Here is a 15,180-nt window from a genome sequence, read left to right as displayed (position 1 = left end):
TAATTATATAACTACTTCTTCATTGGAGACGAGGTGTTGGATATTTTCAGCATTGATGTGATTGTTATGAAATCATTCTGAAATATCTGTGCGTGAACGGAATGATGAATTGTTGATTTCACCTCTTATTTTTGGGCCTTTAAAAAAATGTATATTTTTGGCTGGGGTGTCATTGTGTATTGCTAATGTTATGGGCTGACGCATAATCACTGTTTTTCAGATGTTCGTGGTGGGGGCTCAGAGCAGTGTGAATAACCACTACTGACGTAACTCACAAAACAGATGGACGTGACATATGAAGAGTGCTGAATGTATTTCTATCCTAATTTACAATTACATGTGGTATTGTTGTATTCATTTGATGGGTATAGACTGTAAGTCATGTCCCTTTGATGCACGCTCATAAGATCTCAAATGCTGAGATATCTTTTCAATATACTCATTGGTTGTAAATGTTTTTGCCCCTTTTGTTGTTGTTGCTGTCTTTAATTTAGAGATGAATTCTGATGGACCTTTATAAAATGGCACTATAGTTGGTAAAGTTAAGTCATAAGCTATCTAAGCAGGATGATAAATAAAATAGGCTACCTCTTAATGAATAACCCCTGTTTGAGTAATATCCTATCACCTGAAGAGATATATTAATAATGTAAGAATATTCTGTAAATGTGCTACTATGCCAAATAGTCTACGTTACAAAAGTGAGATGAACGTCTGAAACGCCAGTTCATCCAAGCCATAACGTAGGCGCTACCTATCACGTATATATCGAATGATCTTCACTTCTGTCAAAGAATGCAAATGGTTGAATGATGACTTGTCAAAAGTCAATCGTTTTTTCCTACTGAGCACATTTTGCTGAGCACATTACATTGGTAAAATGTTCTAGGGCATTTGTGGTTTGTTCATATTTCATGTTTAGTTTACATGTCGGTGCAGGCATACAGCTAATAGACTATGGCGACAGCGGGGTGTCTTCAAGGCAAGAATATCCCAGGATACACTGTTGTGAGACGCTCTGTCTGGATTGCAGGCTGACGCACTGTACATCAAAATGCCCAACGACAAGTCTACATTTTTCCACAGTCGTGACATTATGCAAAGGAGACGCATATTCTCTCATTAATCATGTTCGAGATGTCATTGTGGCTCACAAATGTACAGTGCAACGGAATAAAATGTTAGAAATTCACTGACTGTCTCTCTGTTTATGTAATCACACATCCGCCCCTCCTCTTCCGTGTTTGGAAATTTTACTCAGAGACAGAAGAGGAAGCGAGACATCTCACTCTCTCATTTTCTCTGGTTCATATTCAACTGAGCAGACCAGACACAGCTGCTAATGCATTGGTGCTAATGAGAGACCCCTTAAGCAGACCGGAACTTAGATTTTTTTTGTCACAGTTGTGGGAGTGGGACATCTTTATTCATCCACCATCTTTGATTTACTATGGCGAGACAGTAGTCTCGCGAAACATGAGAATAGAATGAAATCGGCCAGATGGGGTTTGTAGTTTTTATGGGGGGGGGGGGGGGGGGGGGGGTGCTATTGTTCACGCGCGCTACTAGCTCTCATGTAAGCAAAAAAAACACGCGTGTGCTTATAAGCTTTAACTATGAAATGTCAAATAAAATACAATTGTATTCGTCACATGCTTCCTAAACATTATGTTTAGACTAATAGTAAAATGCTTACTTACACATACCCTATCACATGTTGTAATTATCAATATAATGGTACCAGGGTGCTTAAAATAGGCGAATGAGTCATGTCCAGAAGGGTGCGCGCTGATACCAATGATAGACATTTCTTTATCGAATGGCGTCTTTCCAAAAGCTCTCCGGGAGGCTGGTGGATAGATTATTGTTCGACCAATCGGAGCATCCTTCCATTCATAAAGTGGTGTGGACAGTTGTTTTTTTGAACGCGTGGATTTGGAGGGTTTCATAACCCTGACTGAAACTGAAAAACCTGTTCGACTAGAGCCAATAAAAGGCTCGGAAAAGAAGTTGCAGTAATGTGCGCCCAATCGTTCCTCACCTAGGACCTACATGTGACCCCCCCTCCTTCATACACAAAATTGCATGAATGGAAATAGACTCTTCGTGATTGACATGTAAATTCACCAAAGTGTGGGCCGTTTCTATTGGTAGACAGCTGTTGTAGCCAATCAGGAGTGGAGGTGGGTTGGCAGGCAGCCGTAGAGTAGGTGGTGGGCGTGTGCTTAAATCTGGATAGACGAGTGTTGGGGGAGTTGTGGGAGTGTGACGCTACAACCACCTTATAAAGGGACTCACGGTGTGTCTTGAAATTAGAGCACGTTGCCTGAATTTGAGGTCTCCACACAGTCACTGAAAAACCGCTGTCATGCATTCGTTGAAGTTGGACGACATGCTTCATATGACCGAGACGCCGCTCTTCTGGGTCGGGACATTCACCGTGGCCTCACTGTCTTTATGGGTGCTCCACCGACTCCTCCAGGGTTTTCGGATTTGGGTCTTGGGAAATGGACAGTTGCTCTCTCCGAAATTGGGCAAATGGGCAGGTGAGTTGGTCACACGAATTCCTTACGAAAAAACCCAAGTCACGAATGCTGTTCAATAAGCCCTGAACTCGACAATAAAATGTCAACATTGGGATATTTCAGGGAAACTTTGCAATTCCCCCCCAAAAATGTATTCTCATCATTTTTGACGTATCAGCGACATTAGAAAGTTGAGTTGTGTAACAGGGCTATCGAGTAAACGCACTAACTGGTTAACAAGATCATGCTTATTGGCTAAATGTATGTGTGTGTGCGCAACACCCGCACTTCAGCACCTCTGACTGATGTTCCAGAACCCAAACCAGCGTTGTTTTTCGCCCTCCTTTAGAATCTACAAAGATGTCCAGTACAGATGAACCACAAACCAATTTGCGCAGGTTGTGCACTCATTCAGAGCTCTGTCATGTGTTGTGGGTGAGCATTCATCCAGCGGCACACTGGGCAACAATTGCCCATCCACTTGCTGTAGGAACAACCTGCCCAATTCTATAAATATAGATTCCTAATGTTGACATCGTTAGATTATCCAACAGTTTTATTAATTTGGTCATGCGTACTGTGTTACCATGTTTTGTTTTTTTTAATTTTTTTTGACGCAATGGGTTATCAAATGTATTGATCTTTGGTTATTAGTTTCTTTGCCTCTGACTGTATTTGGTCTCATTCGTATCCAGACAGTTGTCTTGTTTCAAAATTGTTTTGTTTGTGTGTTTAAAACTATAGGGCTTTCTGTCGCCGTTTTGGTAATCTAGAAGTTTGTCTTCGCTGTGTAGACATTCGAGAATCGTGTCTTTGCATAATGCTGAGACTTGTCTCGTTGGAATAGCTTTGGCCTAGCTTGACCCAGTTATCCAGTCTCCTCTTTCGAGTATACTACTGCGTCTGGAGGAGAAGCGCGTTTTCGTCTTGCTGCGCAATTGGCCCAGCGCGCACTCCATAGCATCCGGATAGGTTTTATCTTAGACGTTCACATATGCAAAACGGCCACATCTTTCTCTGCATCATGACGCACGTTTGTCAAAAAAAAAAAAAAAAAAAAGGTCTGGGTTTGGAATTATATTTTAATTTGATACAAAATGAATGCCATGTGCGTTTAAGGAATCGGACACGTGTCACATTGATATAATGCATAAGGACATAGTTTGATCTACTCTCGGTTTCTATGCCTCGGGGTTCGGGTTTGTCTGCGCTCTAGCTCTGTAATCGGTTATTGCCTTGTCATAGATTCAAAAAATCATTCTCATGTTGCGTGGACGTTCGTATGTAACCATTTATAATAGGTATGTAGTCAATCTCCATATTGATTGTTTCACATTGAGGTTTGGCAGGCTGCCACTAGCCTACCTCACTGTACAACAGGTGATATTAATATGATTGATAATTAGGGTTTAATTCGTTTTTTTTGGGGGGGGGGGGGTGGCGTTTCTTATATGCCACCCTGGCAATTTTTCTTTAAGTGGTGATGTGAAATATGCATGCCTCGCCCTGAAACCAACCCTCAGCCTCTTCTCATTCATTTCCAATGATAACAGTCCTCAGTATGTATAGCGGTAGTGGGGGTGAGGTCAGTGTAGAGGTGACTATGTGCCAGGGTATGGGTAAACTTGTTACTCTCCCTGAAGCGCAGGTCTTGCAACCAGGTTGAGCAAGACTCACAAGACAGACTATGTTGCCAACTCTTATGGTCATTGTCTAAATAACACAAACAGACCTGGGACCAGGCTACCTGTACATGGCGATCATGCCAAAGGGGGGGGGGGGGGGGGGGGGTGGACGCTAGTTGTGTGTGGGGTGTAGAGATGCTGGGGGTTGGGGGGGTAAATTGCTGGTAGAGTGGGGGGGATGAAGATGCCGGTAGAGTGGGGGGGGTGCTGGTAGGGGTGGAGACGCTGGTAGAGGGTGGGGGTGCGGGGGGAGTGAAGACGCTAGTAGAGGGGGTTGGAGACGCGGGTGGGGGGGTGGAGACGCAGGGGGGTGGAGACGCGGGGGGAGTGAAGACGCTAGTAGAGGGGGTTGGAGACGCGGGTGGGGGGTTGGAGACGCGGGTGGGGGGGTGGAGACGCACGTGGGGGTGCGGGGGGAGTGAAGATGCTAGTAGAGGGGGTTGGAGACGCCAGGGGGGTGGAGACGCAGGGGGGTGGAGACGTGTGGGGGGAGTGAAGACGCTAGTAGAGGGGGTTGGAGACGCGGGTGGGGGGGGTGGAGACGTGGGTGCGGGGGGAGTGAAGACGCTAGTAGAGGGGGTTGTTGACGTGGGTGGGGGGGGTGAAGACGCTAGTAGATGGGGTTGGAGACGCGGGCAGAGTGGGGGGGGTGGGGACACGAGCAGAGTGGGGGGATACGGGTGGAGACGTGGGGGGTTGGAGACGCAGGTAGAGTGGTGGGAGTGAAGACGCTAGTAGAGGGGGTTGGCGATGCGGGGGGGAGTGAAGACGCTAGTAGAGGGGGTTGGAGACGCGGGGGGGAGTGAAGACGCTAGTAGAGGGGGTTGGAGACGCGGGTGGGGGAGTGAAGACGCTAGTAGAGGGGGGTGGAGACGCAGGTGGGGGTGCGGGGGGAGTGAAGACGCTAATAGAGGGGGTTGGAGACGCGGGTGGGGGGGGTTGGAGACGTGGGTGGGGGTGCGGGGGGAGTGAAGACGCGGGTGGGTGGGCTGGAGATGCGTGTGGGGGGGTGGAGATGTGGGTGGGGGGGTGGAGATGTGGGTGGGGGTGTGGGGGGAGTGAAGACGCTAGTAGAGGGGGTTGGAGACGCGGGTGGGGGGGGAGGGAGACGCGGGTGGGGGGGTGGAGACGCAGGGGGTTGGAGACGCGGGTGGGGGGGTGGAGACGCACGTGGGGGTGCGGGGGGAGTGAAGATGCTAGTAGAGGGGGTTGGAGACGCGGGTGGGTGGGGGGGGAGGGAGACGCGGGTGGGGGGAGTGAAGACGCTAGTAGAGGGGGTTGGAGACGCAGGTGGGGGGGTGGAGACGCGGGTGGGGGGTTGTAGACGCAGGGGGATGGAAACGCAGGTGGGGGTGCGGGGGGAGTGAAGATGCTAGTAGAGGGGGTTGGAGACGCGGGTGGGGGGGGTGGAGACGTGGGTGGGGATGCGGGGGGAGTGAAGACGCTAGTAGTGGGGGTTGGAGACGCGGGTGGGGGGGTGGAGACGCGGGTGGGGGGGAGGGAGACGCGGGTGGGGGGAGTGAAGACGCTAGTAGAGGGGGTTGGAGAAGCGGGTGGGGGGGGGAGACGCGGGTGGGGGGGTGGAGACACGGGTGGGGGGGTGGAGACGCGGGTGGGGGTGCGGGGGGAGTGAAGACGCAAGTAGAGGGGGTTGGAGACGCGGGTGGGGGGGTGGAGACGCAGGTGGGGGTGCGGGGGGAGTGAAGACGCTAGTAGAGGGGTTGGAGACGCGGGCAGAGTGGGGGGATGCGGGTGGAGACGTGAGGGGTTGGAGACGCAGGTAGAGTGGTGGGTGTGGAGACACCGGAGTGGGGGGTAGTGGTGGTGGGTGTGGAGACGTAAGTAGAGGGGGTTGGTGCTGCGGGTAGAGTGGAGACGCGAGCAGACGGGGGGATGCGGGTGGAGACTTGGTGGTGGGGGGGGGGGGGGGGGGTGAAGATGCAGGTAGAGTGGTGGGGGTGGAGACGCAGGTAGAGTGGTGGGGGTGGAGACGCCGGTAGAGTGGTGGGGGTGGAGACGCCGGTAGAGTGGTGGGGGTGGAGAGGCCGGTGTGGGGGGAGTGGTGGTGGGTGTGGAGACGCCGGTAGAGAGGTGGGGAGTTGCTGGTAGTGGTGGTGGTGGGTGTGGAGACGCCGGAGGGGGGGTAGTGGTGGTGGATGTGGGGGGGTAGTGGTGGTGGGTGTGGAGACATCGGTAGTGGGGGGGTAGTGGTGGTGGATGTGGGGGGTAGTGGTGGTGGGTGTGGAGACATCGGTTGTGGGGGGGTAGTGGTGGTGGGTGTGGAGACATCGGTAGTGGTGGTGGGTGTGGAGACATCGGTTGTGGGGGGGTAGTGGTGGTGGATGTGGGGGGGTAGTGGTGGTGGGTGTGGAGACATCGGTTGTGGGGGGGTAGTGGTGGTGGATGTGGGGGGGTAGTGGTGGTGGGTGTGGAGACATCGGTTGTGGGGGGGTAGTGGTGGTGGGTGTGGAGACATCGGTTGTGGGGGGGTAGTGGTGGTGGATGTGGGGGGTAGTGGTGGTGGGTGTGGAGACATCGGTTGTGGGGGGGTAGTGGTGGTGGATGTGGGGGGGTAGTGGTGGTGGGTGTGGAGACATCGGTTGTGGGGGGGTAGTGGTGGTGGATGTGGGGGGGTAGTGGTGGTGGGTGTGGAGACACCGGTAGTGGGGGGGTAGTGGTGGTGGATGTGGGGGGGTAGTGGTGGTGGGTGTGGAGACATCGGTTGTGGGGGGGTAGTGGTGGTGGATGTGGGGGGGTAGTGGTGGTGGGTGTGGAGACATCGGTTGTGGGGGGGTAGTGGTGGTGGATGTGGGGGGTAGTGGTGGTGGGTGTGGAGACATCGGTTGTGGGGGGGTAGTGGTGGTGGATGTGGGGGGTAGTGGTGGTGGGTGTGGAGACATCGGTTGTGGGGGGGTAGTGGTGGTGGTGGATGTGGGGGGTAGTGGTGGTGGTTGTGGAGACATCGGTTGTGGGGGGGTAGTGGTGGTGGATGTGGGGGGTAGTGGTGGTGGTTGTGGAGACATCGGTAGTGGGGGGGTAGTGGTGGTGGATGTGGGGGGGTAGTGGTGGTGGGTGTGGAGACACCGGAGGGGGGGTAGTGGTGGTGGGTGTGGAGACACCGGAGGGGGGGTAGTGGTGGTGGGTGTGGAGACATCGGTAGTGGGGGGGTAGTGGTGGTGGGTGTGGGGGGGTAGTGGTGGTGGGTGTGGAGACATCGGTTGTGGGGGGGTAGTGGTGGTGGTTGTGGGGGGGTAGTGGTGGTGGGTGTGGAGACGCCGGTGGTAGTGGGTGTGGAGACACCGGAGGGGGGGTAGTGGTGGTGGGTGTGGAGACACCGGAGGGGGGGTAGTGGTGGTGGGTGTGGAGACGCCGGTAGAGCGGTGGGGGGGGGTTAGAACAGCGTTTCATTCATTGTAAGGAACATGCACATATGGGAATGAAATGTATCCCCAGTGTGTCTGTTACTCAGGAATGGTCTGCAGCTCCATCTATGCTTGTGAATGTGCTTCCCCCTAGTGGTGTGTGTGTGTGTGTGTGTGTTTGAAAGAGTTGTGCTAGAGAGAGAGAGAGAGTGCGAGAGCGGCGTTGCAGTTCATGTGACGAACATGCTCCGGGTAAAGAATGCTGCAGCTCCTCATTTGAAGCTCCCCCCACCAGCACCCCTCTCCTCCACTCTTCTCTGTCCAGCAGCATCTCTCATCCCTCCATCCTGCTCTTGATCTTTTCTTTAATTTTTTATAATTCTCTCACCTACACTTTGTCACCACGATAAAAATAATCCCACAAGGTGCTGTTCCTGTCCACTTGTTCTGTTTAGTCAGTCTGAATGGTTTGAACTTAACTCTTCTCTATAGTCTTTTTGTTTGGAGATCCCACCTTAGCAGTGTAACTGTTCTGTAGTGGGGGTGAACTGAATACGATTCACTGCAGAAGACTGCCCAATAAGTGTTGCTTTATATATTTAACACAAATTGAATGACCGTAAGTGGCTTTAATTTAGAATTGTGTTCAAGAATCTGCAGTTAAATCATTCTTAAAGGAATGCCTGTTCTGATTGTTTTGATATATCAGCTACAGTTAAATCATTCTTAAAGGAATGCCTGTGCTGATTGTTTTTATTTCAGTTACAGTATGTTATCATTTGAAATGAAATCCTATTTATTGATGTCAACTTAAAGATTCTTTCAATGCACTAACTAGGCATCAATTGGGGGGGGGGGGGGGGGGGGGGGGGGGGATTAGAAAGCAACAAGTTACCCTAAAGTTTCCTCTCTCCAAAACCCCCCCCCCCCCCCCCCCCCCCCGAGAGAGAAGTTGAGATGTGAAGAAAAATAAACTATTGATTTTTATATATTTTTGTGACCTAAATATATATGCTATTTTTGGTCCTGGGTGGCTCTGAAGTAGACTTTAATAAGATGTATTGTCTCTCAGCTGATTATGCTCTGCAGTATTTTTTTCTTCTGTGTTTTGTTTGTTCGCCCATGTGACTTTCTTCTTCTCCTGCTATTTAAAGCAGCGTGTGTCTGAGAGGGTGGTGGTGGTGGATGGAGGGCACGTTGGCTCTTCTACTGCAGCCCTCACCCTCCCCACCACACACTCCTCTCTCGGGAGGGGGTGGATTGTTGATAGGAGGAGGAAGAGGGGTGGGACAGTTTATGTAATGAGAGGAGAGAGGCTCGCTTCTCCTCACAGAGACAGGGATCCACTTGTAGTTTGGTACCCATTTTTTATTTGCTACAGCGCTATATTGTATACAGCCATGTATGCTATATTGTATACAGCCATGTAGGCTATATTGTATACAGCCATGTATGCTATATTGTATACAGCCATGTATACATGTATATTGTTTTCTACCCCCCCCCCTCCCCCTTTTCAGTGTCAATTCCTTGACAAGGTCTAAAGAATCTCTGTTGCATGAGGCTCCAGGCTACAGCTACAGTGTTTTCAGTTTCCTGAGACCCTATGTGTTTTCCAGGTTGCTTGATGCGACTGGGTAGCCATAAGGGGTCTGTGAAGGGAAGAGCTCAGCTTGTTGCGGCAGGGGCAGCTCCGCTGTGCGGCCGAGGGGGGGAACGTCGATATACAGCAGCTACCTCTGTTACGTGATGTGCAGCACTCTGCGCTGAGTGCAACTGATGCCCTCCCCACTCGGGGCATCATTGAGCCAAAATGGCATTTAGGATAATTTTCTGTATCTTGAAGGTAGATAAGATGGGAGTGAAACATTTGTGCCAATGAGGCGTTCTACATTTCAATTCAACACTTAAAAAGGGCTCTATGGATCCACACACAGTAACCCCTCCCCCCCACATGGTTGTCATTGTTTCTGTCCTCCCAGTAGAGAAGCGTCAGCTGCTGTGATATCACTCACGGCTGCTTGCCCCTTTCTGTGAGGATTGTCACCGACGTAACTCTCCCCTCACGTGAGGGGAATTAACCATTCTTCTTGTAGCCCTGGTGTGTGTGTGTGTGTGTGTGTGTGTAACTGAATTTTAACAATGAGAAGTTTGGACACAATGTTCCTTTCTGGGTTGACGAGTGGAATTGTTGAATGAATGATTTTCCTGCATCGTTTTCATCTATTGTTTTATTCCATTTCACAAGAGTACAACACAATAGGGCAGTTTGAACTGGATCCTATTCCCTATAGCAGTCTAAGAATGGGTTTGAACTGGATCCTATTCCCTATAGCAGTCTAAGAATGGGTTTGAACTGGATCCTATTCCCTATAGCAGTTTATGAATGGGTCTGAAATGGCCCCTATTCCCTATAGCAGTTTATGAATGGGTCTGAACTGGATCCTATTCCCTATAGCAGTTTATGAATGGGTCTGAACTGGATCCTATTCCCTATAGCAGTTTATGAATGGGTCTGAACTGGATCCTATTCCCTCTAGCAGTTTATGAATGGGTCTGAACTGGATCCTATTCCCTCTAGCAGTTTATGAATGGGTCTGAACTGGATCCTATTCCCTCTAGCAGTTTATGAATGGGTCTGAACTGGATCCTATTCCCTCTAGCAGTTTATGAATGGGTCTGAACTGGATCCTATTCCCTCTAGCAGTCTATGAATGGGTCTGAAATGGCCCCTATTCCCTATAGCAGTCTATGAATGGGTCTGAAATGGCCCCTATTCCCTATAGCAGTTTATGAATGGGTCTGAACTGGATCCTATTCCCTATAGCAGTTTATGAATGGGTCTGAAATGGCCCCTATTCCCTATAGCAGTCTATGAATGGGTCTGAAATGGCCCCTATTCCCTATAGCAGTTTATGAATGGGTCTGAAATGGCCCCTATTCCCTATAGCAGTTTATGAATGGGTCTGAAATGGATCCTATTCCCTCTAGCAGTTTATGAATGGGTCTGAAATGGATCCTATTCCCTATAGCAGTTTATGAATGGGTCTGAAATGGATCCTATTCCCTATAGCAGTTTATGAATGGGTCTGAAATGGATCCTATTCCCTATAGCAGTTTATGAATGGGTCTGAATTGGATCCTATTCCCTATAGCAGTTTATGAATGGGTCTGAACTGGATCCTATTCCCTCTAGCAGTTTATGAATGGGTCTGAACTGGATCCTATTCCCTCTAGCAGTCTATGAATGGGTCTGAAATGGCCCCTATTCCCTATAGCAGTTTATGAATGGGTCTGAAATGGATCCTATTCCCTATAGCAGTTTATGAATGGGTCTGAACTGGATCCTATTCCCTATAGCAGTTTATGAATGGGTCTGAACTGGATCCTATTCCCTCTAGCAGTTTATGAATGGGTCTGAACTGGATCCTATTCCCTCTAGCATTTTATGAATGGGTCTGAAATGGTTCCTATTCCCTCTAGCAGTCTATGAATGGGTCTGAAATGGCCCCTATTCCCTATAGCAGTTTATGAATGGGTCTGAAATGGCCCCTATTCCCTATAGCAGTTTATGAATGGGTCTGAAATGGCCCCTATTCCCTATAGCAGTTTATGAATGGGTCTGAAATGGCCCCTATTCCCTATAGCAGTTTATGAATGGGTCTGAAATGGCCCCTATTCCCTATAGCAGTTTATGAATGGGTCTGAAATGGCCCCTATTCCCTATAGCAGTTTATGAATGGGTCTGAAATGGCCCCTATTCCCTATAGCAGTTTATGAATGGGTCTGAATTGGATCCTATCCCCTATAGCAGTTTATGAATGGGTCTGAACTGGATCCTATTCCCTCTAGCAGTTTATGAATGGGTCTGAACTGGATCCTATTCCCTCTAGCAGTTTATGAATGGGTCTGAACTGGATCCTATTCCCTCTAGCATTTAATGAATGGGTCTGAAATGGTTCCTATTCCCTCTAGCAGTCTATGAATGGGTCTGAAATGGCCCCTATTCCCTATAGCAGTTTATGAATGGGTCTGAAATGGCCCCTATTCCCTATAGCAGTTTATGAATGGGTCTGAAATGGCCCCTATTCCCTATAGCAGTTTATGAATGGGTCTGAAATGGCCCCTATTCCCTATAGCAGTTTATGAATGGGTCTGAAATGGCCCCTATTCCCTATAGCAGTTTATGAATGGGTCTGAAATGGCCCCTATTCCCTATAGCAGTTTATGAATGGGTCTGAAATGGCCCCTATTCCCTCTAGCAGTTTATGAATGGGTCTGAAATGGCCCCTATTCCCTATAGCAGTTTATGAATGGGTCTGAAATGGCCCCTATTCCCTATAGCAGTTTATGAATGGGTCTGAAATGGCCCCTATTCCCTATAGAAGTTTATGAATGGGTCTGAAATGGCCCCTATTCCCTCTAGCAGTTTATGAATGGGTCTGAACTGGATCCTATTCCCTCTAGCAGTTTATGAATGGGTCTGAACTGGATCCTATTCCCTATAGCAGTTTATGAATGGGTCTGAACTGGATCCTATTCCCTATAGCAGTTTATGAATGGGTCTGAAATGGCCCCTATTCCCTATAGCAGTTTATGAATGGGTCTGAAATGGATCCTATTCCCTATAGCAGTTTATGAATGGGTCTGAACTGGATCCTATTCCCTCTAGCAGTTTATGAATGGGTCTGAACTGGATCCTATTCCCTCTAGCAGTTTATGAATGGGTCTGAACTGGATTCTATTCCCTATAGCAGTTTATGAATGGGTCTGAACTGGATCCTATTCCCTCTAGCAGTTTATGAATGGGTCTGAACTGGATCCTATTCCCTATAGCAGTTTATGAATGGGTCTGAACTGGATCCTATTCCCTCTAGCAGTTTATGAATGGGTCTGAACTGGATCCTATTCCCTATAGCAGTTTATGAATGGGTCTGAACTGGATCCTATTCCCTATAGCAGTTTATGAATGGGTCTGAACTGGATCCTATTCCCTCTAGCAGTTTATGAATGGGTCTGAACTGGATCCTATTCCCTCTAGCATTTTATGAATGGGTCTGAAATGGTTCCTATTCCCTCTAGCAGTCTATGAATGGGTCTGAAATGGCCCCTATTCCCTATAGCAGTTTATGAATGGGTCTGAAATGGCCCCTATTCCCTATAGCAGTTTATGAATGGGTCTGAAATGGCCCCTATTCCCTATAGCAGTTTATGAATGGGTCTGAAATGGCCCCTATTCCCTATAGCAGTTTATGAATGGGTCTGAAATGGCCCCTATTCCCTATAGCAGTTTATGAATGGGTCTGAAATGGCCCCTATTCCCTATAGCAGTTTATGAATGGGTCTGAAATGGCCCCTATTCCCTATAGCAGTTTATGAATGGGTCTGAATTGGATCCTATCCCCTATAGCAGTTTATGAATGGGTCTGAACTGGATCCTATTCCCTCTAGCAGTTTATGAATGGGTCTGAACTGGATCCTATTCCCTCTAGCAGTTTATGAATGGGTCTGAACTGGATCCTATTCCCTCTAGCATTTAATGAATGGGTCTGAAATGGTTCCTATTCCCTCTAGCAGTTTATGAATGGGTCTGAAATGGCCCCTATTCCCTATAGCAGTTTATGAATGGGTCTGAACTGGATCCTATTCCCTCTAGCAGTTTATGAATGGGTCTGAACTGGATTCTATTCCCTATAGCAGTTTATGAATGGGTCTGAACTGGATCCTATTCCCTCTAGCAGTTTATGAATGGGTCTGAACTGGATCCTATTCCCTATAGCAGTTTATGAATGGGTCTGAACTGGATCCTATTCCCTCTAGCAGTTTATGAATGGGTCTGAACTGGATCCTATTCCCTATAGCAGTTTATGAATGGGTCTGAACTGGATCCTATTCCCTATAGCAGTTTATGAATGGGTCTGAACTGGATCCTATTCCCTCTAGCAGTTTATGAATGGGTCTGAACTGGATCCTATTCCCTCTAGCATTTTATGAATGGGTCTGAAATGGTTCCTATTCCCTCTAGCAGTCTATGAATGGGTCTGAAATGGCCCCTATTCCCTATAGCAGTTTATGAATGGGTCTGAAATGGCCCCTATTCCCTATAGCAGTTTATGAATGGGTCTGAAATGGCCCCTATTCCCTATAGCAGTTTATGAATGGGTCTGAAATGGCCCCTATTCCCTATAGCAGTTTATGAATGGGTCTGAAATGGCCCCTATTCCCTATAGCAGTTTATGAATGGGTCTGAAATGGCCCCTATTCCCTATAGCAGTTTATGAATGGGTCTGAAATGGCCCCTATTCCCTATAGCAGTTTATGAATGGGTCTGAATTGGATCCTATCCCCTATAGCAGTTTATGAATGGGTCTGAACTGGATCCTATTCCCTCTAGCAGTTTATGAATGGGTCTGAACTGGATCCTATTCCCTCTAGCAGTTTATGAATGGGTCTGAACTGGATCCTATTCCCTCTAGCATTTAATGAATGGGTCTGAAATGGTTCCTATTCCCTCTAGCAGTCTATGAATGGGTCTGAAATGGCCCCTATTCCCTATAGCAGTTTATGAATGGGTCTGAAATGGCCCCTATTCCCTATAGCAGTTTATGAATGGGTCTGAAATGGCCCCTATTCCCTATAGCAGTTTATGAATGGGTCTGAAATGGCCCCTATTCCCTATAGCAGTTTATGAATGGGTCTGAAATGGCCCCTATTCCCTATAGCAGTTTATGAATGGGTCTGAAATGGCCCCTATTCCCTATAGCAGTTTATGAATGGGTCTGAAATGGCCCCTATTCCCTCTAGCAGTTTATGAATGGGTCTGAAATGGCCCCTATTCCCTATAGCAGTTTATGAATGGGTCTGAAATGGCCCCTATTCCCTATAGCAGTTTATGAATGGGTCTGAAATGGCCCCTATTCCCTATAGCAGTTTATGAATGGGTCTGAAATGGCCCCTATTCCCTATAGAAGTTTATGAATGGGTCTGAAATGGCCCCTATTCCCTCTAGCAGTTTATGAATGGGTCTGAACTGGATCCTATTCCCTCTAGCAGTTTATGAATGGGTCTGAACTGGATCCTATTCCCTATAGCAGTTTATGAATGGGTCTGAACTGGATCCTATTCCCTATAGCAGTTTATGAATGGGTCTGAAATGGCCCCTATTCCCTATAGCAGTTTATGAATGGGTCTGAAATGGATCCTATTCCCTATAGCAGTTTATGAATGGGTCTGAACTGGATCCTATTCCCTCTAGCAGTTTATGAATGGGTCTGAACTGGATCCTATTCCCTCTAGCAGTTTATGAATGGGTCTGAACTGGATTCTATTCCCTATAGCAGTTTATGAATGGGTCTGAACTGGATCCTATTCCCTCTAGCAGTTTATGAATGGGTCTGAACTGGATCCTATTCTCTATAGCAGTTTATGAATGGGTCTGAACTGGATCCTATTCCCTCTAGCAGTTTATGAATGGGTCTGAACTGGATCCTATTCCCTCTAGCAGTTTATGAATGGGTCTGAACTGGATCCTATTCCCTATAGCAGTTTATGAATGGGTCTGAACTGGATCCTATTCCCTATAGCAGTTTATGAATGGGTCTGAACTGG

General features: G+C 48.2%; 1 protein-coding gene across 1 annotated transcript in view; it reads left to right on the top strand.

Moving 5' to 3' along the window:
- Nucleotides 1–1,653: 1,653 nt before the first annotated feature.
- LOC110521254 (very-long-chain 3-oxoacyl-CoA reductase-A) overlaps nt 1,654–15,180 on the top strand; it is a 34,642-nt gene continuing 21,115 nt past the window's right edge. The window contains exon 1 of the mRNA XM_021598702.2: nt 1,654–2,546. Within this exon, the coding sequence (XP_021454377.1) occupies nt 2,369–2,546 (178 nt within the window). The 5' untranslated portion in view covers nt 1,654–2,368. The remainder of the gene's footprint in view (nt 2,547–15,180) is intronic.

Source organism: Oncorhynchus mykiss, chromosome 30 (assembly GCF_013265735.2).
Source record: "Oncorhynchus mykiss isolate Arlee chromosome 30, USDA_OmykA_1.1, whole genome shotgun sequence".
NCBI lineage: Eukaryota > Metazoa > Chordata > Actinopteri > Salmoniformes > Salmonidae > Oncorhynchus > Oncorhynchus mykiss.
Note: the sequence above shows the minus strand (reverse complement) of the source record. Positions and strands in the feature narration are given on the sequence as shown.